Source organism: Homalodisca vitripennis, unplaced genomic scaffold (assembly GCF_021130785.1).
Source record: "Homalodisca vitripennis isolate AUS2020 unplaced genomic scaffold, UT_GWSS_2.1 ScUCBcl_3267;HRSCAF=8695, whole genome shotgun sequence".
Taxonomy (NCBI): domain Eukaryota; kingdom Metazoa; phylum Arthropoda; class Insecta; order Hemiptera; family Cicadellidae; genus Homalodisca; species Homalodisca vitripennis.
Window position 1 is genome coordinate 1 of NW_025779403.1, and position 26,907 is coordinate 26,907.

General features: G+C 34.5%; 1 protein-coding gene across 2 annotated transcripts in view; it reads left to right on the top strand.

Annotated features, from left to right (window-relative positions):
* The first annotated feature begins 6,395 nt into the window (after positions 1 to 6,395).
* LOC124372456 (cohesin subunit SA-1-like) overlaps positions 6,396 to 26,907 on the top strand; it is a 46,763-nt gene continuing 26,251 nt past the window's right edge. The window contains exons 1-8 of one of the 2 annotated variants that reach the window (XM_046830858.1): positions 6,396 to 6,606; positions 7,364 to 7,463; positions 7,564 to 7,682; positions 10,653 to 10,835; positions 11,812 to 12,024; positions 14,272 to 14,433; positions 16,303 to 16,482; positions 17,803 to 17,962. In XM_046830858.1, the coding sequence (XP_046686814.1) occupies positions 7,415 to 7,463; positions 7,564 to 7,682; positions 10,653 to 10,835; positions 11,812 to 12,024; positions 14,272 to 14,433; positions 16,303 to 16,482; positions 17,803 to 17,962 (1,066 nt within the window). In that variant the 5' untranslated portion in view covers positions 6,396 to 6,606; positions 7,364 to 7,414. The remainder of the gene's footprint in view (positions 6,607 to 7,363; positions 7,464 to 7,563; positions 7,683 to 10,652; positions 10,836 to 11,811; positions 12,025 to 14,271; positions 14,434 to 16,302; positions 16,483 to 17,802; positions 17,963 to 26,907) is intronic. The other variant, XM_046830859.1, reaches the window with a different exon arrangement.

The following is a 26,907-nucleotide window of genomic DNA, read 5'->3' on the forward strand; positions in this document are numbered from 1 at the left end:
TTCACCAGCAAGTTTAAGGACAGGATCGTGGCCATGACACTAGACAAGGAGTATGATGTTGCAGTGCAAGCGGTCAGACTTGTCATCAGTATCCTCAAGTAGGTCATTGAATTATTTATAACAGTTTTGTGTGAAGACTTGTGTTTACGTGGACAAGATACTGTTGCTATTTTTATGGCTTAATTTTTAATTCTTTTATAGTGAGAGAGTAAATAGAAAATGTAACCATTTTAATGAGACCCCAAAGAGTTAAAACTTTAAAGTCCTATTACCAACCCTGTTATTCAAGTACCAAAATTAAAATATTCTACCCAATATGTTGTACTATTCAAATTTATCTATTTAGTTATCTAATAATTTATATTTATACTAGGATCCAGTGTTGTAAATATTGGTATAAGCTAGAAAATGAAGAGTACCAGTGGTCAAAAAGAAGGAAGATACATGTTTAATAGTTAGGTTGCATAATTTTTATTGAGTGCACTCTTCTATTCGTGTTGCTTAAGGGGGCCAAATTTTACCCAAAACCAAAAGTTTTTTAATTATAATTTTTTTTTTAATTTGACTATTTTATTATAACCTGGTTAGTTTTGTAAAAAAAATTTCAATGAAAAAACTTTCTTTCCCCCCCACCCATTGCCTTAGGGGGGGGGGAGAGCAGTTTTTTTTGTTTTCACGGGAAACACTCTAGTTTTATTAGTATTATAGATAATTAAGTATTTCTTTTTTTAATTGTAGGGTAAGCAAATACCTACACACTGTAGCATGGTTTTTAATAAATTCAGTTATTTATTACCATAAAAATTTTTTTCCTCAAAAAGTCAGGTTTTTAAAAAAAAAAATTTCAAAAAGATTTTTTTTTGTGGGGTTATTGTAGTATTTTTGTAATTTCCATGCTACAGTGTGTAAATAACGTATCTAGGAGAGTACATAAAAAATTTCAAGTTGATATATTAACAAATAAAAAAGTTAGAGTGTTTCCTGCGACTCAAAACACAGAAATTTAAAACTTTGGGAAAAGTCCAAAAAACAAAAGCTTGACACAATTCTTACATTTTATTTAGTTTAAACACTTACTTATAAGGATATAAGTTCCTAGAAGTTCCCTGCTCCATAAGTAGGCCCTTTTTTTCTTCTTCTTCTTGTCTTCTAGTCTCTGCTTCTTCAGCTTCAAATTCCTTCGATATCTCTTGTAATGCAGATTGTTCTTGCGCACAGTGCTAGTAACTCTCTTTTTGTCTCTGATATTTATTATTCTACCACTGAACCTTCCAGGAGAGACTCCAGCAGCACTCATGCTCAATGAAAATACAGAGTTTCCAAAATTAAACTGTGAAACAGCCTCAGCTACTGCGCCCTCAAGAGTCTTTTTTCGAAACGTTTCTTGTTTTAGGACACTTTTTCCATATGGTACCATGCAAACTCTCATTTGCATTTTGGGTCCTTCCTTTTACACATCTTTCCAACAAATCCTTTGCCACTAACCTTTGGTAAACAGGAAAGATGTGTCTGAGAACCTGTGGCGTGATGGCAGTACCCAAGTTGTCCTTATGCGGACCAGGTTGTAACGTTTGTAGCTTGCGCCCTTTGTAAAAACACCAGCTCTTTTCTCCATCAGGACATTTGAGTGGCGAGGCGCTTCATCTGTGGATGTACAATGATGTAAAGTGGCAAGTATTTTCACTTTTCATTTTAGAAATGTCATCTTTATTCCTAAGGATGCTATTCTTGTAATATTTTGTCAGTTTTATAATTGTTGTTTCCTTGAGCATTCGTAGCCTTTGCCACCAAGGGTTATACCTTTAGCACGACATGTCTTAATAATAATTGCGAAGCCCAGTCCCAAGGCTTTTGGGGACACATTCTTCTTTTGTTAGGACTAACTCATTTCCATAAATATGAAGGCTCTGGAGGTGACCAAATACAGAAGAATCACCGTTCCGACAAATAGTGACATAACAGAAAGTTTATTGGTCAAAGATCACTTGCCAAAGGATTTCCGCAGCTTTTGTTTCCATTGCTGGGGATGACCCATCTTTAGTTTTTGTAGCACAAGTCTTTATGTCCACTAAAACCACAATATTATATTTATGGAGAATCTTTCACCTAAAAACTCTGTCTTAGTAATTTTCCACACACCTGACAATTACTTTTACAGTACGCAATAGTCTACGACTAGGCCAGTTTGTAGCTCTATCACACATCCAATGCCATAATTGGTTGTATGGCCATCTCTTGTGCCACGATCCCTCGTAGCTAACACCGAGATCAATGACAAGGAATCGTCAAGATTACAGTACAATCCATTTCTTTGTATACTTCACGCACCTCTTTTTCGAGCCATTTCAAGTTTACTTCTTGACTGCACATCATTGGCAGTATCTTGCTACAATCTGAAGCATGCTTGTGCAATCTGTTTTGATACTCAAAAATAGGCATGTTCATCAATCATTCAAAACTGCTCTACAGCAGCATAACCTCTTTCCTAATGCTCGTATAAACTTTATTCACAACTCTCTACGGTTTACATCAAAAGTTGTTAGAATTCAATCAATTGTAATCAGAAGTAAAAGAAGAAGCTTTTAATTCTTCCGCAAGTACTACATGATATCGTAAGTTTTTATTGCAAACCCACGTTGGTCTGAATTGTCTTCAAAACTTAATTTTGTTGAAAGGCACTAGAGGGCACAGCTAGGCTAGTAACAAGGAGGCCCCTTCAAACACACCTAATGTCACCCAACTGCGTACATAGTCCGGTAGTGTTATGCGATTCTGGCCCGTGAAGGCTTGTGTTAGCCCTCGCAGCTCTTAACTTCCGAGTTACGCCTAGTATAAAAAGCTGTGTTTATACTCATTTACTCTAATCAAGTACCGCGTAGGCCTAATGAATTTTGTATGTAGACCTAAATTAAAATCACTCTTATATCTCAGATGTTTTAGAAGTACTGGGAAACGAGGGTCGCTCGCTTAGAATCTCATCGTATAACACACTATCCACTACCTGTGGCTACGGCACTATAAGTTTTTTCCACTTGCCCCCCATCTATTTACTGGCTGCTAAAGCAGCTTGTTTTAAAGTTCTTTTTGTTACTCTTGGTTCTAGCACTTTTCTGAATAGTTAGAAATGTTTTTATCGGTGCCATTTTCACTAACAATACAATAAAATTCATAAGCTCACCACCAAAATTCATTCAAAACAAATCTGTTCCTACCTTCATAAACAAATCAAAGAAGACAGCACCGTCCTTCAAACACTTCCACTAACATATAAAACCTAATATCCAATTCACTATTTATAGTTTGTGCATTTCATTTCTACTGATAAATAAAAGCAAACTTCAAAAATATTTAACACACTGTGTTTTACTGACCACAACAAACAAGGGGCTAGAGAAGTAAACAAAAACACATAAATCAGCCTTGGCTTTCCTGCTATGCCAGTACAATAAAAATCAGATTGGTTTCTGGCTGGGTATATTGCCATAACCTAACAAATCAAAAAACTCTCGAGAAGACAAACCACTGTTATATTGTCATAAATTATATAATAATTGTTTCATAATAATAATAATTTTGTTGGACTATGTTGTATTTTGCTGGGTTTGTAAGCATTAATGAAGGTTTCTAGCATGCAGGGCGAGAAAAATGGGAGTCCAGGCAGTGGTATCCATCGTACAAAACCCACCACAAAAAAACCATGATTTTAGTTCAAATTAAAACTTATTTAGATGTCAAAAACATGTCTTCCAGAATGTTCTAAGAAGAAAATAAAAACAGAAAAAAAAAATTTTTTGAAAAAAATAAATCATTTTTAATGTGGTACATGGCCCCCCTTAAGTTAGTGTACAGCAACTCTATATCTTGTACCTTCAATAAGAGTGAACAGAAAAGACTTACAATATCAATATATTATAATGATATATCTGGGGTTTTTTTTAACATAAGAAAAGATCTACATGTTTATGAAAAGCCTAAACATATTAGTATTATAAACACCAATGTGACTTTCACAGTAATGTTAATGTCTTAATACAACAGTCAGTAAAAAACCTTGTGGGCAAAATGAGATTCAATTTATTATTGATCCAGCCACAAAGTATGAAAACAATGTGAAAGAACGAGAATTAATTAATAATGAAAACAAATACACATATTCACACATTACTACCCTGATTCACATAGGTCCCTAATTCTGAAAGTTTAAATGGGTGAGAAAAGAAACTGGCTGCAGGATCATGGGATGCATCAGAACAAAGACATGTTTTGTAACTAGATGTCATTCTTCAAGGATGTTTTCAAAAGCATGAATAAAGGGAGAAACAAAAGCAAATTATGGAGTTTTTCGAGAACCGAAACAGCAAAGGTCAAGCATTGATCCATTTTATTTTTCACAGAAGGGTTTCGCACAAGAAATGAATCCAGATTCAGTTTTATCACACAAGCATATTCTCACAAAGCCCATTATGTAGAAATAGTTTTAAGATGCATATATACAGAATATGTGACTGGCTTATGAAAGTATTTAATTTAGTTGAAGTTGAAAAAAATATTTAGAGACGTATAATGAAATATGTAATGGGAAGCAGTGATCAGAGAAACAACTATGAGGTACAGCTAGTAGAGGATGGAATAGAGTAGTTGCATGGGACAAATGACATACCACAATACAACTGCTCTAGGTGTAGAAAGGAGATTTTCATTATTTTTCATTAGACAGGCCATGTTCCGTTATTATCATGAAGTCCGGGTTTTCGTCTTGAAGGAAGTGTGCCAGTCTGTCAATTTTGTTGGATAGCCAGTTGATGTTTTGGTGTGCAATTTTCAGTAATGATTTTCTGTCAGGTGTTTGGGTTTTGTAGATAATTGAGTTTTAGTGGGGGCCATGCTGCATTCTAGAGTTGTATTTTGTGTCTTTCTTTGGATTGGGGTTGCTGGTCTAAAAAAATTATGTTGTGGGATTTGGGTTGGGTGTGCACTGTTTTGATTTTCTTTTTGTTTGTAGGTATAGTGTTTTGTCATGTGCTCCAGGTAAAACGCAGTGTGTTTCAGGAAGAATTCCTCATAGTCTGCACCGTTTCTCCTCAGCTTTGAGTTTAGTGGTGGGGCATGCTTAGCTTCATTTTAGTCTCTAAGTTTTGCAGGTTTTTGGGGTCCAAGGGCATTTGATCTTTCAGCAGCTTTTGCTACTTGTAGAGAGACACTAAACATATTTATCTTCCTTCTTCTGGTTGATTGAGGAGTGCATGCTCTTTTCTGAGTAGTTGGGCTGCGTTCTTGTTTAGAGGACTTGGCATTCTGTATCGTTGGACGACTGGGAACGTTTTGTTGGCAGGTTTGGCTAGTTCTTGAAGACAGGTATGGGCTTTGTTCTGTCAAAATGTTATTTTCTTTTTGGATACAGGTTTGGTGATCATCTCCTGAAATCAGAATATTAATGGCCATCTCCATTTGGTCAAGTTTTGTTTTTATATGTGACATACATATAAAAACAAAGGAAGGAGCACAACTCGCCAAGCCACCTGCATTTTAAGTTTAGATATAGGTCTATGTATTTGGCCCAGTTATGTGAACTGTATATTGGTGTATGAATTAAAACTAACTTAAAGTACATTGTTTTGGTAATGAAATTAATACAGATTTCTTAACCTGAAAGTGGCAAAAGACTATTAGTAGTCCTTTGTGCAGTCACCTTCTTAATCAGATCTTTGATATTGAACATTAAATTCTAATAGTTCATGTTATATTATATAATATTTTTTCAAGATGTTTCACTGTTTAAGTTGAGATATATATATATATATATATAATTAAATAATTACACACACTGAAAAATGTATAATATTTATACACACTTTGGTTTGAAACTTATAAATTGTACTACTTTCTAAAAAATTAAATTAGTTTGTTTAAAATAGGATTTTTTATTGTTTTCCGTTACAAACCTTTTTTTTGACAGATTTTGTATATTTTGAAAAATAAAAATAAATTTTTAAAACATTTTTCTGAAGTTTTGGTTTTAGAAATTTGATTTGATTTATTTTCATTTAGAATGCAATAACTACATTTAAACTGTAAATACACTATAATATACAGATCAAGAAAATAAATAATAGTATATACTTTACCTCTTATAACTACTATTCTAAATATTTTTAAATGGTGCGCACAACTAGCAAAAAAGAACATGCAAATACAATTCTTACAACTGTCATTTGGGTTAATATAAGTAAATGTAGGTACTTAAATATGACTTACTTAAAGCACTGTAGTATCATTGGTGAACAAATTATTTTCTCATAAAAAATCCTAGGCAATAGTATTTGCCAATTGTACTTGCACTCCTGCACATCTAACATAACAAATTATAACTTACTTCTTCCATGCAGACATCATCGTGACATCCTGACAGATAAGGACTGTGAGCATGTGTACGAGTTGGTGTATTCCAGTCACCGAGCTGTAGCCCAGGCAGCTGGTGAGTTCCTCAACGAGCGGCTGTTTGTACCTGAGGATGTTGGAGCCACAATACGGACTAAGCGGGGCAAGAAACGGCTCCCCAATACACCCCTCATCCGGGACTTGGTCCAGTTCTTCATTGAGTCTGAGGTCAGTTGATCATCTTTTGTATTTACTAAGTTGTATCTAATTGCACTAAGTGTTAATTATTCTATTTATTTGTTAACAGTATGTTATGGGCATAAAATATCTCAAGTTATGTTGGCTGCTTTATGCCATTCAAAAATGCATCAAGGAGTTAATAGTCCTAAACGAGCGAACTCGTCACAGCTGTTTTCAGCTTCTGTCCATAATAAATCTAAAAATATGAAGAAGATTTTTGTTATCAATATTAGGATGGCCTAATTATATTTAATCCACTAGAAGTTTAATAGCCCCATTTTAGCTCATATATTTTGGCCAAAATTATTAGTAACTCTTAAATAACATTGCAATAAAACGTTTTTTTTTTCTGGAAAATTAAAATGTCAAAGTCTCCAATCCTTTCCAGGCGTGGAGAGACCATTCATGCCCTCTTATTCAGTTTTAGAATATGATAGTGCCCTGATGTAGAATATGATAGTGAGGATTATGTCTGAAGCCTTGCAAACAGATTCTTGGATTATTTCAAATTTTACAATATTACTTGGAGATCTATTTCTCATAATTTTTTTTAAACATTAGAAGACAGAACAACAATTTAGAAGATAGTAACAGCAGTTTTCTAGAGGTAAATAGTATTTCCTTAACTTCCTCTGTGTTTGTATAGTATTTACCAGTTGTAATATATTAATAACAACAATATATTAAACACATGTACTGCGTTTTTGCAATACAAAACTTCATTAATTGAGTGTTGTTGTTTCAGTTACATGAACACGGAGCATATCTAGTGGACTCTCTCATTGAGAGCAATGACATGATGAAAGACTGGGAATGCATGACGGACTTGCTCTTGGAAGAGCCTGGTAAGGATATACTCAGTGTGTTATATAGATGTTGTGTTTTATAGATAACTTGTAAGCTGGTACAGTTGTATGGTAAATGTTACTTTCATTGTGTGTGCAGGTATCCAAGAAGAGCCCCTGGACGACAGGCAGGAGACCAGTCTGATAGAGCTGATGGTATGTTGTGTGCGGCAAGCAGCCATGGGGGAAGCACCGGTGGGTAGGGGTCCAAACAGAAAGGTCAGTCTTACTGTCATCACACAACTACCATAACTACAGTAGAACCCCTCATATCCGACCCTCACGGGACCGGGCCGTGGTCGGAACGGCCAAAAGGTCGGATAAGCCGAGGAATAATAAAACACGTTTTTTGGGTAAAAAAAAGCCGTATATTGCACTAAACTATTAGTACAGAACTGTACAAAATACCCACTCAATACACATAGTGCTGCTTAATTGTAATTACGAACTGTATCCAATGCAAAATTATTTAATACAAAATTATTTTTCAGTACATTTTAATAAAAAATAACAGTTTTTTTTATAAAATGGAAACGTTTCATTTTTATATTACAGTAACAACGAAAAATATTATATAAATACAGTACTGTACTGTTTAATCAAAAAGGCAAACAATTACATACAGTGTGTACAGTACAATTGAAGAAGTCCTTAATACTCTTTTGCTTCAATTTACCCAATCTTGATTTAGCTGAAAAATCACGCCATTTCTTTGCCCACAACACGTCCATAGGTGTAGCTCTCGGGTTCTGCTCCAAATATTTCAACACTACGTCAAATGCGTCTTTAGCCTCTGAATGCGTCACTCCAGTATCACGATCAACTTCTTCTTCTTCAGCGTCGCTGTCTTCATTATTTGCGCTTTGAACTGCAGCAACTATTTCGTCATCATTGAGTTCTTCATTTGTAGACTCAGCCATGTCAGCTTCGGTCAGCCATTCCTCCACATCTGTCAGTTGCAGCTGGACACCGTGTTGCAGTTCCTGCAGGTCTTGAAGAGTTTCTGCGACATCGTTTTCTTCAGCTTCAAGGTCAACTTCCATTGATGATGTGGGCTCATCATCGTCCTTATCAGCACTATCGCTTTGTTTTAATGATGGCCAAATTTTCTTCCACGATTTTTGAAGAGTTGTCTCTTTGATTTCATCCCATGCAGAAGCGGCGGTATAGATGGCGTGTTTTATGTTTAACATCTTCATGGCCTCCAATAGTGAGCAGCCTCCTTCTGTTTTGTCCAAAAGAGACCCAACATATTTTTTCCGGTACCCGTCTTTTTACCCACTCGATTACGCCTTGGTCCATTGGCTGGATTAATAGGGTGACATGTGGAGGTAAAAACATCGCTTTTATGTTGCCTTTCTTCAATTCATGCTCTGCGGGATGGCTTGGTGCATTATCCAGCAACAACACAGCTCGAAGTGGCAGGTTTTTTGATTTTAAGTGTTTTTTAACAGCGGGCACGAATTCAAGAAAAAACCATTCTTTAAAAAGAGCACAATCCATCCAGGCAGAGGATTGATTACGGTAATACACGGGGAGTGTTGACATATTGAGATTTTTAAAAGCTCTCGGCTTCTTAGATTTGCCGATAACAAACAACGGCAGTTTGTGACTGCCACTGGCGTTGCTACACGTAGCAATTGTTAGTCTATCCTTAGCTAGCTTTATACCCAAAACAGGCTCATTTTTAGAAAGCAAGAGTAGATTTTGGCAACATTTTATAGTTCAGTCCGGTCTCGTCTCCGTTATATACTTGTTCGGCTACAAGATTACTATCCGACACCAACTTTTGAAACTTTTCTACAAAATCTTTTGCAGCATCGTCATCAGCAGACAACTTTTCACCCGCAATAACAACATGTCTAATGCCGTGGCGAAGCTTCCAGCGGTGAAAACCAACCTTCGCTTGCCTGGAAAGTCTCAACATCTCCTCCCAATTTTTCAAACAGCTTTACGGCTTTTTCTTTTACAAGAGGCCCCGACAAAGGAGTCCCTTTTCGCCGTTCTTGGCAAAACCAAACCCAAAGAGCTTCGTCAACGAGTTCTAACTTAGGTTTTTTTAACATTTTCCGATTTTTAAGAGCATCTTCCGTTTCAACGGTCATAGAATAGGTTTCGATGTCTTTACGGTTTTTTCTCCAGTCTTTAACTGTTGTCACGCCGACCCCTAGCTCTGCGGCTAATTTTACTAGTGACTCACCTTGGTCCAATCGTTGGAGCACTTCAAGTTTTTGTTTAAGGGTAACGCACACACGCTTACGTTTTTGAGTAGCCATAGCTAACGTTCACTAATCGCACAACACAGTTTTTTACACAATCACAAACCAAAGATTGTACAACAATCACGAAAACAAAACAGTCAAGTAGAGCAACGTTTACGTCGACAATCAGAACGCAACTGGCCGTTTAACAGAGAAACAATGCACAGCGCTGATGAGTCATGTTTCACGTTGAGACTTGTCGACTATAGGCAGCCTTTGTTTGGTCGGGCACATGGTCGGATATCCCGAGGAGTCGGATATCCCGAGAGTCGGATATCCCGAGGTCGGATATCCCGAGGTCGGATATGAGGGGTTCTACTGTAGTACATAGTTGATAATGCTAACAGCAGTCTACTATGGATGTTTACTGTTCCATCTCGGAAGTTAAAAAAAATTAAACAATACACAGTGGAACTATTTTTTGAATAAGAGATAATTAAATTTAATGTCAAACAATTGAGGTTTATGAGGTTCAATAGCTTGTTTTTCAAATTGTGCATTGTATTTAATGAAAAACAATGTTGACTTCTTGAGTACAGTACTTCACATTCAGTGGAATTTAAAATGTTATTACATATTTTAAATTATAGCTTAACGGTCAATATGTGTTGTATCCTGATGCTCGTTATGCACGTTATATAAACTGGAGTAGGAAGTTGTAACAGTGGATATGATTAACAGTAACCAGGAAACTGTATATCATATATGTAAAACAATTCTTTATTTTCCATATAACTCGGTTTACACTCCTAATTATGATAAACAATGAGAATTGGAAATCATGGATGTTTTGCATCAATATTTTGTATATATCTGAAGAAATTTGAAATTGATGTTAATTTAACTACCAAAAGAAGTTTAACTATCTTTTAGTAACATTAAAATTATTTTGTTTGTGGTTCTTCATTTCCATGTTAATTCTCCACAGATTCCGTCAGTAAAAGAGATCAAACAGGTTCAAGATGATAAGCAGAAGCTTACAGAACACTTTATCTCCACTCTGCCGCCTCTCATCGACAAGTATCGGGCCGATCCTGACAAGCTTGCCAACCTCATCTCCATCCCGCAGCACTTTGACTTGGAGATCTACACAACCTCCAGACAGGAAGCAGTGAGTCTCTTACAGACTGTGATACTTGTTGTTTTGTATCCTAGAAAATACACACTAAACATTGTTAGTTAACACTGTAATAGACACAATCATGTAGTATAATGTTCATGAAACCATTTTTGAGATTGTTAATACATAAAAACAAGTTGAAACATCAAATATTAATTTTAACTTCAAGGTGTACCAAAAATAACTTTATCATTCACTTTTTGATTAAATGAAGTCCATTTATATAGAAGATTGTAAAAATTATAAACTATAAAATGTTCACTGAACTATAAAAAATCATTTGGCCCAATTGCAAATGAAAGATTGGCAGTAGTACCTTTCTTAAATTTTTAATTTTCTTGTTTCAGATGTTTTGACACCTCAAGTAACGAACTTGTTTTTAGTACTTAAATGTTTAACAAAGTAAAGTTTGCTATTCTAAAGCTGAAAAACAAGCAAGCACGTGGAGTGAGGATTTCATTACAAAGTGAACAGTGATAACTCCCAAGTTTATATTATAGTCTAAGAGGCAAGATCAAGTTTACACTTTTGTTGTAGTTTTACTTGAATAAGATAGAGTATTTTCTATAAGAAGTAAATCAATCAAAATTCACTAATTCTGGTGGGGTCTGAAATGGGAGGATAAAGTGAAAACTTTAGAAATACCAAGCAGTAACTTTTTTATTTGTCGTAATTTTTTAGTTGGACAAAGTTAAAACCCAATATAAGACAAATATAATTGTTATCATCCTGGGCAGTTTTTATACAATATTTTGCTCTATTCATATTTTAAGATTAAGTAGGCTATACTAGTACATTAATGACTGCTTTGCCTATTTCATATACTTTACAGCATGTCATTCAGTCTTATTATACCAGACTGTAACTGAGACCTCTCACCAACTAGAATTCAGTTAATTAGGAATTCTTGATCGATTACGGCTAGTCGATTGTCCAACATAGCTGACATTACAAAAATATTTTTCAGAATTTAGACCTGTTGCTGAAGAAGTTACATCAGGTGGTGGAGAAACACCATGATACAGATGTGCTGGAGACGTGTGCTAAGACACTGGAGGTGTTGTGTACAGACGGCAATGCTATCTACACCCGGTGCGATGTACAGCGCAGTACTCTAGTCGATACCATTGTCAACAAGTACAAGGAGGCCATGGATGACTGGAACTGCCTCATCGAAGGGGTCAGTATACGGTTGAGATCTTCGCATTGTAAGAGATAGTGAGAACATTTAAACACTTCAAAGATAAAGTAAAAACCATCTGTAGTTAACAAATCTTTCTTATGTGTAATTTAGTTATGAATACTTAACCCTAGAGTTGATGACAAAATTTATCTTAGTGGTGTATTGTTTTTGGTACCTTGTGCAGTAGGCTCCTTCATAACTTTTGGTGTCTCGTGCACAGATAGGTTGAAGTCAAGCCCATTTCTATTGTTCGGTCATGTTGGCTGTTGCAAGTCAAGTTCAAGCTTACAACATGCATGATGACTTTGCATGTATGTAAAGTACAATGCATGTATGACATGTATGTAAAAAGATGTGATGGCGAGTATGTTGTGGTGTTTGCACGTTTCTCTTCACCTATCTTGTGGTTGCAATATCAACCATCAGTTTTAATACCTGTTTCTGTAGAATCATTTGCTGGAGGGTGTTATTTGAGGATGCCCCTCAAAGTATAATTCAATATTGGACTCTGCGTTCAAAAAGTGCATGATAAGCTGTTCTGGTGGCTTCCGTAGTATTTATATATTTTATTCTTAGGGCAAACAATGCAGTGCTGAGCTTATGACATGCTGATGTAAAAATTCGAAGAGAAAATTCAATCTATTTATTTGGGTGCTAGTCCAGTCAATCTAAATAGTACTAGTGCAAGGTGTTTTGTATTTTGAGAAATTTTAGTCGTATGAAATTGCTATTTTGTGCTTGTTTTTTCTCCAAATATGATGTGTTAAATTTTTGTTTGATTAAAAACCAAGTCACTTTCAGTGTAATATTGATGAGCCATGTTAATTGCTATATAAGTGTTGATCTCAAGGAGCTCAGTCGATCTGTGAGATGTAATCAGGACATTGTTATCAGCATACATGACTGGATAACAGTGTTAATCAGTGAAATTAGGTACTTCACTAGTAAATAAAATTAATAAAATGGGACCTAATACAGAACCTTGGAGAACACTACGAGTCATGGCTAATGGCAGCAACATTGCTCTACGTGTTATTCCATTGATTGTTGGCTGCACTGTTACTACCTGTTTCTGCTCACTTAAGTAGCTCTTGAATCACTGCAGTTCCATGTCCTCGATACCCAAGGAACTATTTTAGCAAGGACTAATCCTGCAGACTAGGCTGCTAGCTAAGAAATCTGCAGATACCCTAGCTGTTCAATCATTAATTTCACTCAATATGGCCTACCAGTACTGTCACTTCAATGACTTAGTAGTTAATGAAAACAAAACCAAACAAATAGCCTTTGGTAAGAAAAAAGACTTAGTTGCAGCACTGCCAGAAGTGATGAGGGAGAACAATTCAACATTCCTAGGAGTCATCATTGACGATGACATGTCCTGGAACAAACACACTGATAGTATTACTACCAAAATCAACACCTCACTGTATGCCGTAAAGCGCATCAAACAGACAACCGATCAAGCTACTTCAAAAATTGCCTATCATGCACTTGTAGAATCTCATATAAGATATGGCCTTGCATCCTGGGGTGGAACCTCAGCAGGAATCCTGCTACAAAAGAGAGCCATAAGAATCCTGTATGGGCTACAAGCTAGGGAATGCTGCAGAGAAGCATTCATAAGTCTGAAAATTATGACAGTAATAGCTCTTTACATCAGGGAAGTAGTGTTATATGTTGACGGAAGCATGCATATTAAAGGTCAAGATATACATACTTATGGAACAAGAACAACTTCAAACTATATCCTGCCTCTACATTGGACAACCCTATATGAGAAGAAGGCTTCATACTCAGGAACAAAATTTTACAATCTTTTACCAACAGACATAAGACGCACTCAGGGAAAAAGCTTACGATCAAGCCTGACTGAATGGTTACTGCAGCGACCTTTCTACAGCCTTGAAGAGTTCCTGCAGTGGAAGAAGACTGATCAAGACATTTTTAACATATATAACTAAATTGTATAACTACTGTAAAGTCTATTTAATATAACTTTTTATTGTTTGACGCCATTACTGTATCTTGATGATCATGTAAATAAAGATGTTTTTGATTTGATTTGATTTGATTAATCGATGATCTAAGTAATCAAATGCATTGCTTAGAAAAGTATAGATTATGAATTAAAACATTAATGTATTTGTTCAAATTTTTAAGTGTTCACATACATATATTATATCTTCTTTCATATAATCATATCTGTTTTTGATCTTTAATTAATCGTTGAATTTATTTCAGGCTGAAACACCAGACGATGATGAGACGTTCAGTGTTGTCAACAGCCTTAAGAAGGTGGCAATTTTCTACTCTTGTCACAATCTGGGCAGCTGGAACATTTGGAGCAGTCTTTTCAAGGATGTGGTGGAAGCTAAGGATGGCAACAGAACACTACCGGAAGAGGTGAGTGAAGGTGCTGGATCATAAGAAGCAGTTACTCGTTCTGTTGTTATAAATTCAACGAAACAGTCTCGTGTGCAGGACAAGTAATGATTACTTGGTCCATGGTAACGGACATGTCATATTGGCAACAAGAGTAAAAGAGTTCCTAAAATAACCTAACATGCTCTATGTCTGCCAAGATTTTAAATATTCTGCACCACATACTCACTCTGCAATGAGGAACCAGTTACTCATGTCATACATGTGTTGTTTCTTCTCGAATAAACTTATTTACATACCCTAATATTGTTCATAAAATTCCAGTATGGTAGTGAACGTCATAAATAAAAGTTTTCTTGTACCAACAACAAAATAAATTTCCTGTGTAGTAACTATTGAATATTAAAATGTATTTTACTTTTTAATGTAATGGCAAAGACTTAATCAAACTTGTTTTTGAAAATGAATAACAATAAACAATAAAATGACCCAACTGTGTATGAGATACAGATACAGTGAAAATGCCCACAAAATTCTTACTTATTAAATTATCACCATGATTTATTTACAGGGTCCCCACCTGACCATGAAAACTGTGAAAGCGTGATAACCCATAAATTTCTTTCATTGTGAAAAAACACTAAATAAGCCATGAATTTAATGTACACACAGAAAACATCTTTACAATTTGCGATTTAATGAATCAACATGTGTCATCGCCGTGACTATTGTCACAAGGTCTGGTTCACATGTGAGCGGTAATTAAGTAAGCCTAATTGCGGCTTCTCTAAATATAGATATCAATGTATTTGGTTGGAGAGGAGCCAAGACCTAAAATAAGTTTCTATTTTATAGGTGCATCCATCCATTCCTGCACAAATTGTCAACATCGTTAGTGAAATAAGGAAAGGTTTGAAATAGTTCACCTTTTCGCTGTGTCTGAGAAACGAAATACATCTGTATTTAAGCTGAGTTTAGATGCAAGAACTGGCAACTGACGCCAAAGTACAGAGGTCTGGGCCAGTGCACACATCGTGTGTTTTGGCGCTACTTACTGAAATTGGCCACTCTGTGTGAAAAACACCACCTTTTTCTATTTTCATTCGTAATGTCTATAAAGACTGTCAACTGGAGAATTCCTGTATTTGTAATGTAAAAACCGTGAAAAAGCCGTAAATTTGGTGATTAAGATTGAGTAAAACCACTGATTTATTATTAGTTTAGAAAAATATATTGTGTATTAGCTATTCATTGTAGAATAAATGAGGAGTTAGATTTTTTTTATATTCTTTTCAAGCAAAGGAAGAAATATATAAAAAAATTGTAAAAATTTGTTTCTTTCTAAAGTTTTAATTTAAAACAGTAGCACTGTACTTTTGACTCAGGAAATATTTTATCAGGAAGCTGGAAGACCAAATCAGTAATGAGAAACTGAGTTGAGGATTATTGAAATACACTAATCTAATTAAATCCAATATACAGATTATGCCTGTTAAGGCACAATCTTAAGCGTGGTTTAAAAATGGAAAATTATGACCAAACTATTTATTAATTATGATCAAATTACTTGATCCAACAACAATTTTTGAAACTAGTGAAATTAACAAGTTTTTTATAATATGGCATGCTTTAAAGTTGCAGCATAGAGAAAGAATTCAGTTTATACTAATTTTAACCCACTTATTTTTAAATATTTATTATGAAAAGATAAGAACTAGCAATGGAATAGCTGTTCTAAGAAACGGTTTGGTAATGAATTTATTCATTTTGTTCATATTATAACTAAATTGTATTTGCTCTCTATTAGTAAGAGACTGGATAGGAAAAGCCTGTTGTAAAGTACTGGAGTGTAGAATGTTTTCAGAGATTGGAAATGTTTGTCTGTGGCAGGCGGTGAAGTACTGTATCTCAGCCTGCTACTTTGGCATTCTGTGGGACCTGCACCACCTGGAAGAGCTGGCGGAGAGTGGTGCTGATGCTTGCAAGGAAGTCAAAGTCAAGCTTGTGCAGTTCTTGGAGACTATGAAGGAGATGCTCACCATGGAGAGCAACCAGCTATACAAGGAGGAGGTGGGTTTGGCATCACCAAATATCTAGAATTTCTGTGAAATCAACAGTTATGGTGATCATGCTAATAGTACTTGTTTGTGTTGGTTCTGCAAAATTTCATCCCCTTTGAAATTTAATACTAAGACTGCTAAAACACTGAAAAAACATAAAGTACAAGATACAAAAAATAACATAAGTGGATTTGAGGGCATTCATGATTGATGTTCTTGCTTTTTTATAAAAAAGTTTAAAGTTAAAATTTGTTGTTGAATAACACAAACCGTACACTTTTAAATAAAATAGTTATAGTCTAATGTTGAGTTTTTTAAACTGTGCAGGGAAAACAGTGAAAAGTTTACCTAACAAGGTGCAAAAATAAAAAAAATATAAAACTAGAAGTTATCAAAGAAATATTAGTTTAATTTATTACAAAAAGTAAAATAATAGAAATAGAATAGAATAGAATAGAATAATGTTTATTGTCATTTTACAAAATGCATTGACAAAGTCATAAATACACCTAAGTGGCATAGTCAAAAGAGATGTGTAAATGAATGTGTATCTGAAGATTCAAGTGAGTATTGAATATAGTAGTAGACCTTGGAAGTAAGAAAAGGTGTTTGAATAAAATAGTCTATTATCTTGTATGAGTTTCTAAAACATTATGTTATCTATAATTTTAAAAATTGTAGTAGTAGTTGATAAGGTTTTCTATTAAAAAGATTGTATGAACATTTTTGTGGTTGAAGATCACTTTTCAATTAAATAGAATCTCAGTTCAAATGTTAAGAATCAACTTTTTTAATTCATAACCAAGACAATAATCTTTGTTTATGAATTGTGAATAATAACACATTAATTTCATGATTACCACTTATGGATAGGTAACTTGAGAAACAAACATGATCATCTTTATGGCTTAGTGGTAACATACATTATCCAAAACATTCATTGTATACCAACAACACCCTCAGCACTTATCTCTTCGTCACTTTAAAGAATGCATCAGTTATTACTTGTATTACTTACAATTACATTATGTTTAGCTGTGAATGTTGTGTATTAATTTTAAATTATAAGTACTAGTAATTAAATAACAAATTTTAACTTAACTTTTACCAAAGCATTGAATTCAACAAACTTTTTCACTTAGCTGTGGGCGTAGAGACTGTTATGAAAATAAATAAAAAACCTTAGTTGTAGCTTGTGAAGTAATTATTTTGAAGTATCTGATTAAGTGATCGGTGTGATCAGCTCACATCAAGTTGACATTTCAATCAGCAAACCTCTTCAAATGGAGTCATATCAAAGTAAGTAAATCAGTGACATATTCTGTGACAGGCATATGTGACAATATGTGATCTTCTGGTGGTGTTCTGCAACCAGTTGTTTACTAATCCCAACCCCCTGCTTGGCGACCTGGTATATGAGGCAGACAAGTCACTTCAAGCCATGCTCAACGACTTCATCCAGAACAATGTGTTCGTTTACCAAGAGGAAGGTCGGTGTATGCAACATTCTAGTATTTGTAGTTAATTGTGTGCGATGAGGCAAGTAATATTGAGTAATGCAACAGATTACTGTGTCATTCAGATGATATGGCCATCTGTAGTGGGCAACAATAATGGTCTTTACTTAGTTAATTGACTGAATTTATAACACTTCTTTTAGGAGAAGTCATTGTTTCTTTCTGACCATTTTTTCAATCTTTATTGACAACATATTTTTGTGGGTAACTTAATATGCAAAATGAAACACAATTCAGGAAAACATGAATATTATGGTCTTGTTTCATTGAATAAATCATGTTAGGCAAATGGTATCATATGTGAAGTATTATCCAATCAGTATATCGTATTTCTCTTGTCATTATTCTATGTGCTTGAGAATGACAAAGATTAACCAAATTTAAAACATTTGCCACGTCATAAAAACTAAAACACTATGTTTCGAGAATTGGTATTCTGTGGAGTTCTTCAGGTGTAAAAAATCTAAAACAAAGACAAAAATACACAAAAATTTAAAAAAATCAATAAAACATGATAATCATGGTGAACACATCAAGGTCATTGAAGAGCTGTTTATCAAATTCTTAGTTTTAATATCTTAAAAATTGAGATGATAAGAAAATTATATGATGTTATACTTTTTCAAACAGTTTAAAAGTTGAGTAAATAGGAGATAAAACACGATAAATAAATAAATAGTACATAGAACACATACATTGTAGGCTCATCACACAACTACGAGACCGAACCGGACGGTTGACGGAAAGATTCACCATGACTATCATGTTTTTGACTTATTTGTTAAATGATTCACTTCTTCAAAATTATGCCAAAATCCGTTGATTTTTCACTGTATTTACTTCAATTTAAGTTATATAAATAATGTTACTAAACAAAATGGAAAGAAAGGTTTATAATTATGTAGTGATTATTTTTATACTAAATCAATACAAAACAAAACTCACTGAACTTTAATTAAAATCCAAAAACACCATCCTTATACACTTAATGAACTAAATGGACAAAACATAATTAACAAAGAATAAAAATCATTAAAATTAAAGTTCAACTCGTGTCGCTCTCCTTTTTAGTAGAAAACAAAACTTAATGATAGGTTCCTGGAAAACCTAATGAAACAAAAACTAAATATCATTGAACAATCACTTAACGAACAAAACTAAAAAAAATTAAATGAACAAAACCTAATGAACATTGTACAAAACATAAATTGAAATTAATAAAGAACATTGGGCTATGTTACTCACTAACATTAAACATGACTAAAACACAACTCGTCGGGCCTTCTTCCCAGCAAAGTCTTCTATAATGTCGTCATATTTCAAACTTACGTGCCAAATCTGACTCCATGGCTAGAATACTCAGGTCATTCATGCGGTCTTGCGTCATCGTAGAACGATTTGCACTTTTAATTCTTTTCATCAAACTGAAGCTCCTCTCCCCTTGGCTGACAGATACAGGTATGCAAACAGAACAACCGGATCGCTGTAGTGATATTTGGAAATAAACTATCTAGTTTGTTCTTCCTTAGAGCGTTTATTAGACTTAATGGTTGAAGAGTTTGTTCCCCCAAGTTAGTGCGATGAATCGATTTCAAATGTTTAAATTCATTTAAAATTTCCATCTCAATATCCTCTTTGTATGTTTGACACAGACTCAAACATTGCTGCTCAATAAAACTGTCGTCTTCCTCAATATATTTCCAAAAGACATTGGAAAAGGTTGCTGATTTTTCCAGCAAACTCGAATCTCTGAGACAGTCCCCCTAAGACTGAGTCTAAGATCTTGAAGAAGACATCAATCCTAAACGTTCCTCTTCGTTTTTTTAATTGATGTTCCGTGCCGTCCCTTGTTTCGTCATGAAAAAATCTTTCTTTTCTTTAATCTTTTTTCCTTTAAAATCAGTTTCGCAATCTTACACTCTCAGCCATGTTGCCTGCCACTAGCTTGGCCTCAGTGTAGAGATTGCTCCATCTGTCTCTCAGTACTTTTAGTTCCTCTATTAAATCATTCAGATTTTTTGTTTCAACGTCTAGAGTTGTTGATCGGGCTTGTAATACTTTATTTTTTGTTGTCTATTGCAAACAAGCACCTTTAGCCATATTGTCGACATCATGATACATTCGAACGATTGTAGATATTTCAATAGCCCTTTCAGATCTGTCTTGCATTCTGCAGATAGATTCAGTTCTTTACAATCATTGAGGGCATTGATGATGAGAGGCAAATGCTTTACGAAAGGGCGCACATATCTACTCGGGCTGACCATCTCGTTTGAGAAATACTGTGCAGAGAAGAGCCTATTCTGTTTTCTAAGTACTCCCATCTTTGAGGGCTTCTAGAAAAGAAGTTATACGTCTTTTGCAGCATGCCAAAAAATGTTGTAGCTTCCTCGCAGCATTCAGCAGCATTAACCCCACACAGGGTTGAGGCTATATGTGCGGCACAAGTTATTATATAAAAAGCCAAATTGTTGGTCTCCATTATGATGGCTTGGGCACCTTTGTATATTCCAGCCATATTGGATCCATTGTCGTACCCCTGGCCTCTGCATTCCTTCAACGGAAATTGAGTGTTTGTTGAGCTCGCTAATAATCAACTTAGCCACATCCATTCCAGTTTTTTTGTTACAGTCAACAAAATTTAAAAATCCGTTCGCAAATTTTAAATTCTGATTCACAATCTAAGAGATATCTCAAGATCAACGTTGTTTGCTCAGTATGTGAGGCATAGGGGGGTAGAGTCAGCAATAATAGCATAATATTTTGATTTCTTCCTTTCTTCCAATACCTTCTGTCGAACTCTTTCCCCACAAACTTGAATGAATTCATTTTGAGAGTCTTTAGACAGATAATGAGCTTGAACACGTTTTTTCCCTCTTCTTGGGCCTTTTTTTACTTTTGCAATATGTTCTCTTAGTAAAGGGTCATATTCCGCTAACAGCTCTATCAGACCCAGAAAGTTTCCATTGTTGGGATCCCCAATTTTTTCAGAGGTCCCTCTGAGAGCTAATCCTCGCTCTCCAAGGGAACATGACCACGGAGAGCAATCTTTGAAATATATCCCTCCAATATTTGGTTCTTGAAGCCAGTTCTGAGTCGAGTTGAGAATGTATGTCTGATCCATCACTTAGCCTCCTTTCTAAATCTCTCCATTGGATGTAGCAATTTTTGTGGAAGCGCTGGTTTCATGCAAAGGTAGCTTGTTGTAAAGCTTCCGCCATCCATATTCCTTTTTCCATCCATCGTTACTTAACAAAACTGACTTATTTGAATCGTGTTTTCACCCCCACTATTATTATTGAAAAGTCTACATGGAAAACAAAATAAGGACTCAGCAGTCTCACTCCATACAAGCCAATCTCTTCTGACGCTCTCTCCGTTCGGCCTTTTTGAAAAAAGAACCGTTTTTGGAAACGCTCTTTTTCCATCACTTGGCAGATCTGACGGCATCAAAGATGGACCCATTTTCACTAAAGTCTCAATCACACTGTCAGTCACCACCTTGTTTTTCAGAAGTCCCAAATCTGAACTGGTAATTATAGTTCCTAACCCCGAATCTACATTAGCATTTAGAATGTCACGATTGTGATCTTCCAAAACAATATCATCTTTAGGATCAGGTTCTGAGGTAAAAGCTATCTACCTCATTGTTTCTCCTTCATCAGCATTAGGCCTACAGCTTTCAAGATCTTCGCTGTCTTCAGTATTAGGGTGTTCATGAAAAACTGTGAGAAACTTCGCAAAGTTTCTCCCTGGCGGCGCCAGGGTCGTTAGGGCCGCTGTTAGAACTAGTTGTAGCTACGTCTACTTTGATTCCAACGTCAAATAATGTCCTGGATCCTTTATTTGAACTTTCAATTTTCTTTTGCCTTTCTTTACGTTTTTGAGCACCAGATTTATGTTTGTAAGTGTCCATTTTGAGATATAACGGTGTTTTTTATGCGAAATGATGATAAAATACTGTGAATGGACCTAAAAATAAATATCTTGGATTAGTCAAGAATAATAAATTGGATGTGGGCAGATCATAAAATAATATTTGAAATAGAATTTTAGAAACCTAAATATCAAAATACAAATTTAAAAATGTATCAAATTGATCATAAACACTATTAGACAATTAAAAATTAGTATTGATTACTAGGCCTAAACCGAGGCAGTTACTAAAATAAATACGGAATGTAAATTATCAAACGCTGCGTTTGTAAAGTAGTAATGTATCTCAAACTGGGCTAAACTAATCAAAAACCGTACAGGTGCAATCACAGGACACGTGAGGGGATGTGATGAGTCATTGAGCTATTTTCGGATACTGTATCGCTTGCTGCGCTCTCACCTCAGATTTCCAAGGTTCAAGTTTTTTAAGACGTTCACCCAGCGATCTCTATTGTTTACCTGTCTTGCCAAACATATTGGGGGTTTACTTCCTGTTTCTCTCTCTGTTTATCCTGTCCTCACTCCCCATTCCCTCTCGTAAACTGCGCAACTAGTGATGCGATGCGTCGCCTCAAGTTGGTTGTCATACAACCAATATATCAGCCAACGAGCCAACCACGAAACATATACCAAACTATGTCGTCATTGAATAATATTTTTCTACGTGCTAACGTGCATACTGCATACAAGCATGTGAACAACCACAAAAGAGTGAGCGATGAGCCGTCGTTCTCTCTGATTTAATAGGATAAACTTGATTAATTGAAACTTAAAACGACGTTCAGTAGCAGTAGCAAACCGAATTTATGTGTTGTTTTTTTTAATTTTTAACCATCCTACTCCTCATATGTTTTTTAGTTTAGATTTAGATACACAGTAACGTCAGTAACATTTATAATTTCACGTCTTATTACATAGGTACGTTTATAAGACGATTACAACGTCTCAAATTTTGCAGCCCAGTAATAATTAAGTTTATTTGTATTTTTTGCTGTTATGGAACCTTGTTGATCGTCTTAAAGGTTAACCAGCCCTTGGATAATCGGGAGTTAACTGTAGCCTAATTTATTTTATGAAACTGATTACTGTATAATTCAAATTTATAATGAGGGGTAAAAAATCATGGCTCCACATGGGTTGGGCTGGTGGACCCCTGGTCCCAGGCCTGGGCCCCTGGGGGCCCGGCTCTGTCCCTAATTTTATATATATTTTACAATTTTTATTTTATTATGTTTATATTATAATCATCAGTTAAAATAAAAATCTGCGTTACATTAAAATTAAAAATCTCATGTTTTAATTATGCCCCTACAGCATGACAAGTGAACAGAAGGAGCGGGCCCTGAGCCTGATCCTGGTAACAGGGCCCGCAATCAAATGTGGGATCCATGGTAAAATTTATTCAGTTTTTTTAATTTTTTCGGAAATTTGGAACTTATTTTCTAAAATTAAATGATAAAAATATTTACTAACTCACCTGTATGTTTCTTTAATTCACGGTTAAATCAATCTCAATCTCCTTTACAACAACAACAACAACAACAAACCTAATTAAGCACGACAACAAACTAAAAACTAGAAGTGTACAAAACAACCAATCACGATAACTTAATAAAACCATTACCACCAGCAACCAGCATAGAAATGCAAGATTGAAAGAAACATTTAGTTTATTATCGTGTCGGTATCACTGTCATCCGACGCTCAGGTTGCAACTTGTAGTGAGCAAGGAGGGGAGGGGCCGGGAGGGGAGGGGGTGGAGAAGAGTCACTGCCTTCGCGTCTGGGCGATGCGGACCCCGGGCCCGACGTCTGACAGCCACAACCACAACGGTTCGCGCCACCTCAGTGTTTACAATTTTATTGGTTTAAATCGGAGCAAAGAAAGTAGTTTAAATTAACATTGCATGTTATTTCCTGAATATTTTCACCGCACAGGCCCTGGGCCGATGGTAATGGGCAATGATAAAAAAAAATAAAAATACATATTTTAGTCGGCCCGGGCCCCCTGTGGCCCCGGGCCCCTATGCATTTTGCCCCCCTTGCCCCCCCCTGTCGCCGGGCCTGCATAGAAACACATACATTGTAGGCTAATCACACAACTACGAGGACCGAACCGGACGGTTGACGGAAAGATTCACCATGACTATCATGTTTTTGAACACCTGATGATGAAGAGAATACAGGTCTCGAAATAAGTGACATTGATACGTTAAAAACAATTTTAGAACTAATTGACAAGGTAAGGTAGTATAACCTTAAATTTTGCATTTCAATTCTGCTGGAAATAGAGAAAATTAAGTTTTATTTTGTACATTTTCACATTAGATTTAATGTGTTCTTGATTAAGAACGAAATGTAAATTAAATAATAGAAACATGTTTCCTTTATCACTTAATATGTTCACTTCAAGAGAATCCATTTCAATATCGAAGTAAGTACTACATATAAATACATAGTATATACTTAAGTATTAAAGAACTAAATAATAATAAACTGATATATATATATATATATATATTATATATATATATATATATATATATATATATATATATATTGGTTTAAAAGTATTAAGTTCTAAAAATACTTGCTAATGTTACTTCAGTTGAAAAGCGGCTTATTATAAGAATACTCTTATAACGTTACTCATAAAGGGAGTGGAATAAGTCTGTTATCAAATAAGCAACAGAAGAAACTGGCCATGGTTTGAAAGCAGTAAGAAATTAGTGGCCTGTAAATGAAATGAAAAATGTCTTTATTAGAGGCAAAATTAGGACTATAAAGTCCTCTCTACCACTTAACCTCAATAACTTTATATTGGTATGATCCTATGTAATGTAGGAATTATACCTGAAATTAGCTAGTATAGGAACAATTATTATAGAATAATTATTTAGAATCATTTTTATTAGGAATCGCCCGATTCTAAATCTTTATTCCAAAATCATATCACTTAGATGATTCTCCATTACTCTGATGTCTTGATTAAAAAAGAGTTCTATTAGTTTGCTGAACTACATAACATTTTTGTTTCTGGAATAGTAAATCTTGACAACAGTTGGTTTATTTTGTCACATGTGTTAACTTGAACTGTACTTTGCCTGTATATACAACATGACATATTTAAAGCACATGTACCATTATACAAAATTAGCATAATTCACTCAATAACTTTTTATATAGTTCAATATTTTTCTTAGGTGAGAAGGCCAAGCGAATCAAAATTTAGTAGTTGTCAGGATTGTAAGGTTTTAAATATTTTTATTGCAATTTAATTTGATTATCGTGAAATGAGGTAGATAAATTTGTTAGTTTAAAATTTTTGTAGCATATTTCTTTTTGTTGTCATGATTTTCAGCAGTAGTAAAAGTTATTAAAGATAATTCATTAATAATATGTAAGTACTCAAAAATTCAGACAACTTTTCAATTCAATTAAAATAAATTTTATTTGTATTTGTAAATTGAAACACAGTAAATAATGCCACGATTTTAGCAGACCTAGATATCTAGATAAGTCAAAAATTAAAATTTTCAATCTATAATAATAATCTATTAACACTTATACAGAAATTTTGAGATTCTATTAGTTGAGATTTTGTAAAGTTATCAATGTGCAAGTTTCACATACAGATCAATATGTTATGTAAATTATTATATTTAATGAGATGAATTTTAACTTTTTTATCTAATAAGGTTTTGTTAAATTTCTTTAGCACAGTTTTTTACTTGGTCAGAACTTCTGTATGTTTAGCAATAGAAATATAAGTTAAATGTCCTAAGTATGCTTTCCTGACAAGATCGAAAGTTGAAAGATAACTGTTGTAAGTTATTGTAAATACTTTACTGATGCCTTATTTCACAGTTAAATTTTGAAGGTTCCGTGCAGGTAAGTCCTATAAATAGTGCTTAATTTTATTTGGTGAGTTTTGGGTATTGTAAATGTATGATAGATTTGCTGTTAACTTGAGTACACATATTCACTTTCGTAATGTAATAAAAACCACTGGTCATATCACGAATATTTATTAGAGTAGTCTGTGCATCTCCATTTTACTTCCTCACCTTTTGTAGCATATGTTGTGTTGTTAAAGTAATTAGTTCCTTGTTCTTTTTAACTATATTCAAATTAAGAATGGAGAACTACAAAATCATAACGAGCTAAGCAGTGCATCATGTGGCCAAATATTAACTGATCATAATACATCATCATTACAAGCTAAAGATTAAAGTAGCAGTTAAATAGGCCAATTCTTAAGATTCTGAAAGTTCTTCCTATCAAGATTGTAATTTCCAATATAATTCCAAACATAGGGTTATTCCACTTTCAATACACACATTCTATTAGTTTTAATTTTATTCTTAACAATCTTATTTTTGTGTTTCTCTTATATTTTTATTATTTTTGTTGACTTTTGACATGTGGTAAAGAAAATTTGCTGGAACAATTTACATATGTAGCACATAGTTAATTCAATTTGAACTTAAAATTAAATGCAATAAAACACAAAACCGAATTTATAAATAAAGTTGTATGGATAGTTTTATTGTGGTCATAAATATATGAACAGGGTTTTATAATACTGACCACAGCAGATCAACAAGTTCAAAAATAGGGATAGGCCTGTGCAAAAATTGTCAATTCGTATTCAAATTTAAAGACCAAACATTCCCTTTCCAAATTCTTTCAAAGACCAATAATGATACAAAAAAGTAAATAAAAATCATGAATAATTGAGTCTTAACCATTGGAGTGTATTTCTTTACCATTTACTTGATTCACCATGTCCAATTAATTTCAAGTATATTTGCGTATACAGTGCAACTTCTATACACGAATGTCTAGGGGATTCTGTACAATTTGTGCTATTGAGGATTTTGTGATTTTGAGCTTCTTCTTACTGGGGTGAAGAGCTTAAACTTTGTGATATTGAGGTTTGTACCATTTTATTACAGAACTGTATTCTTTTTCCAAAATATT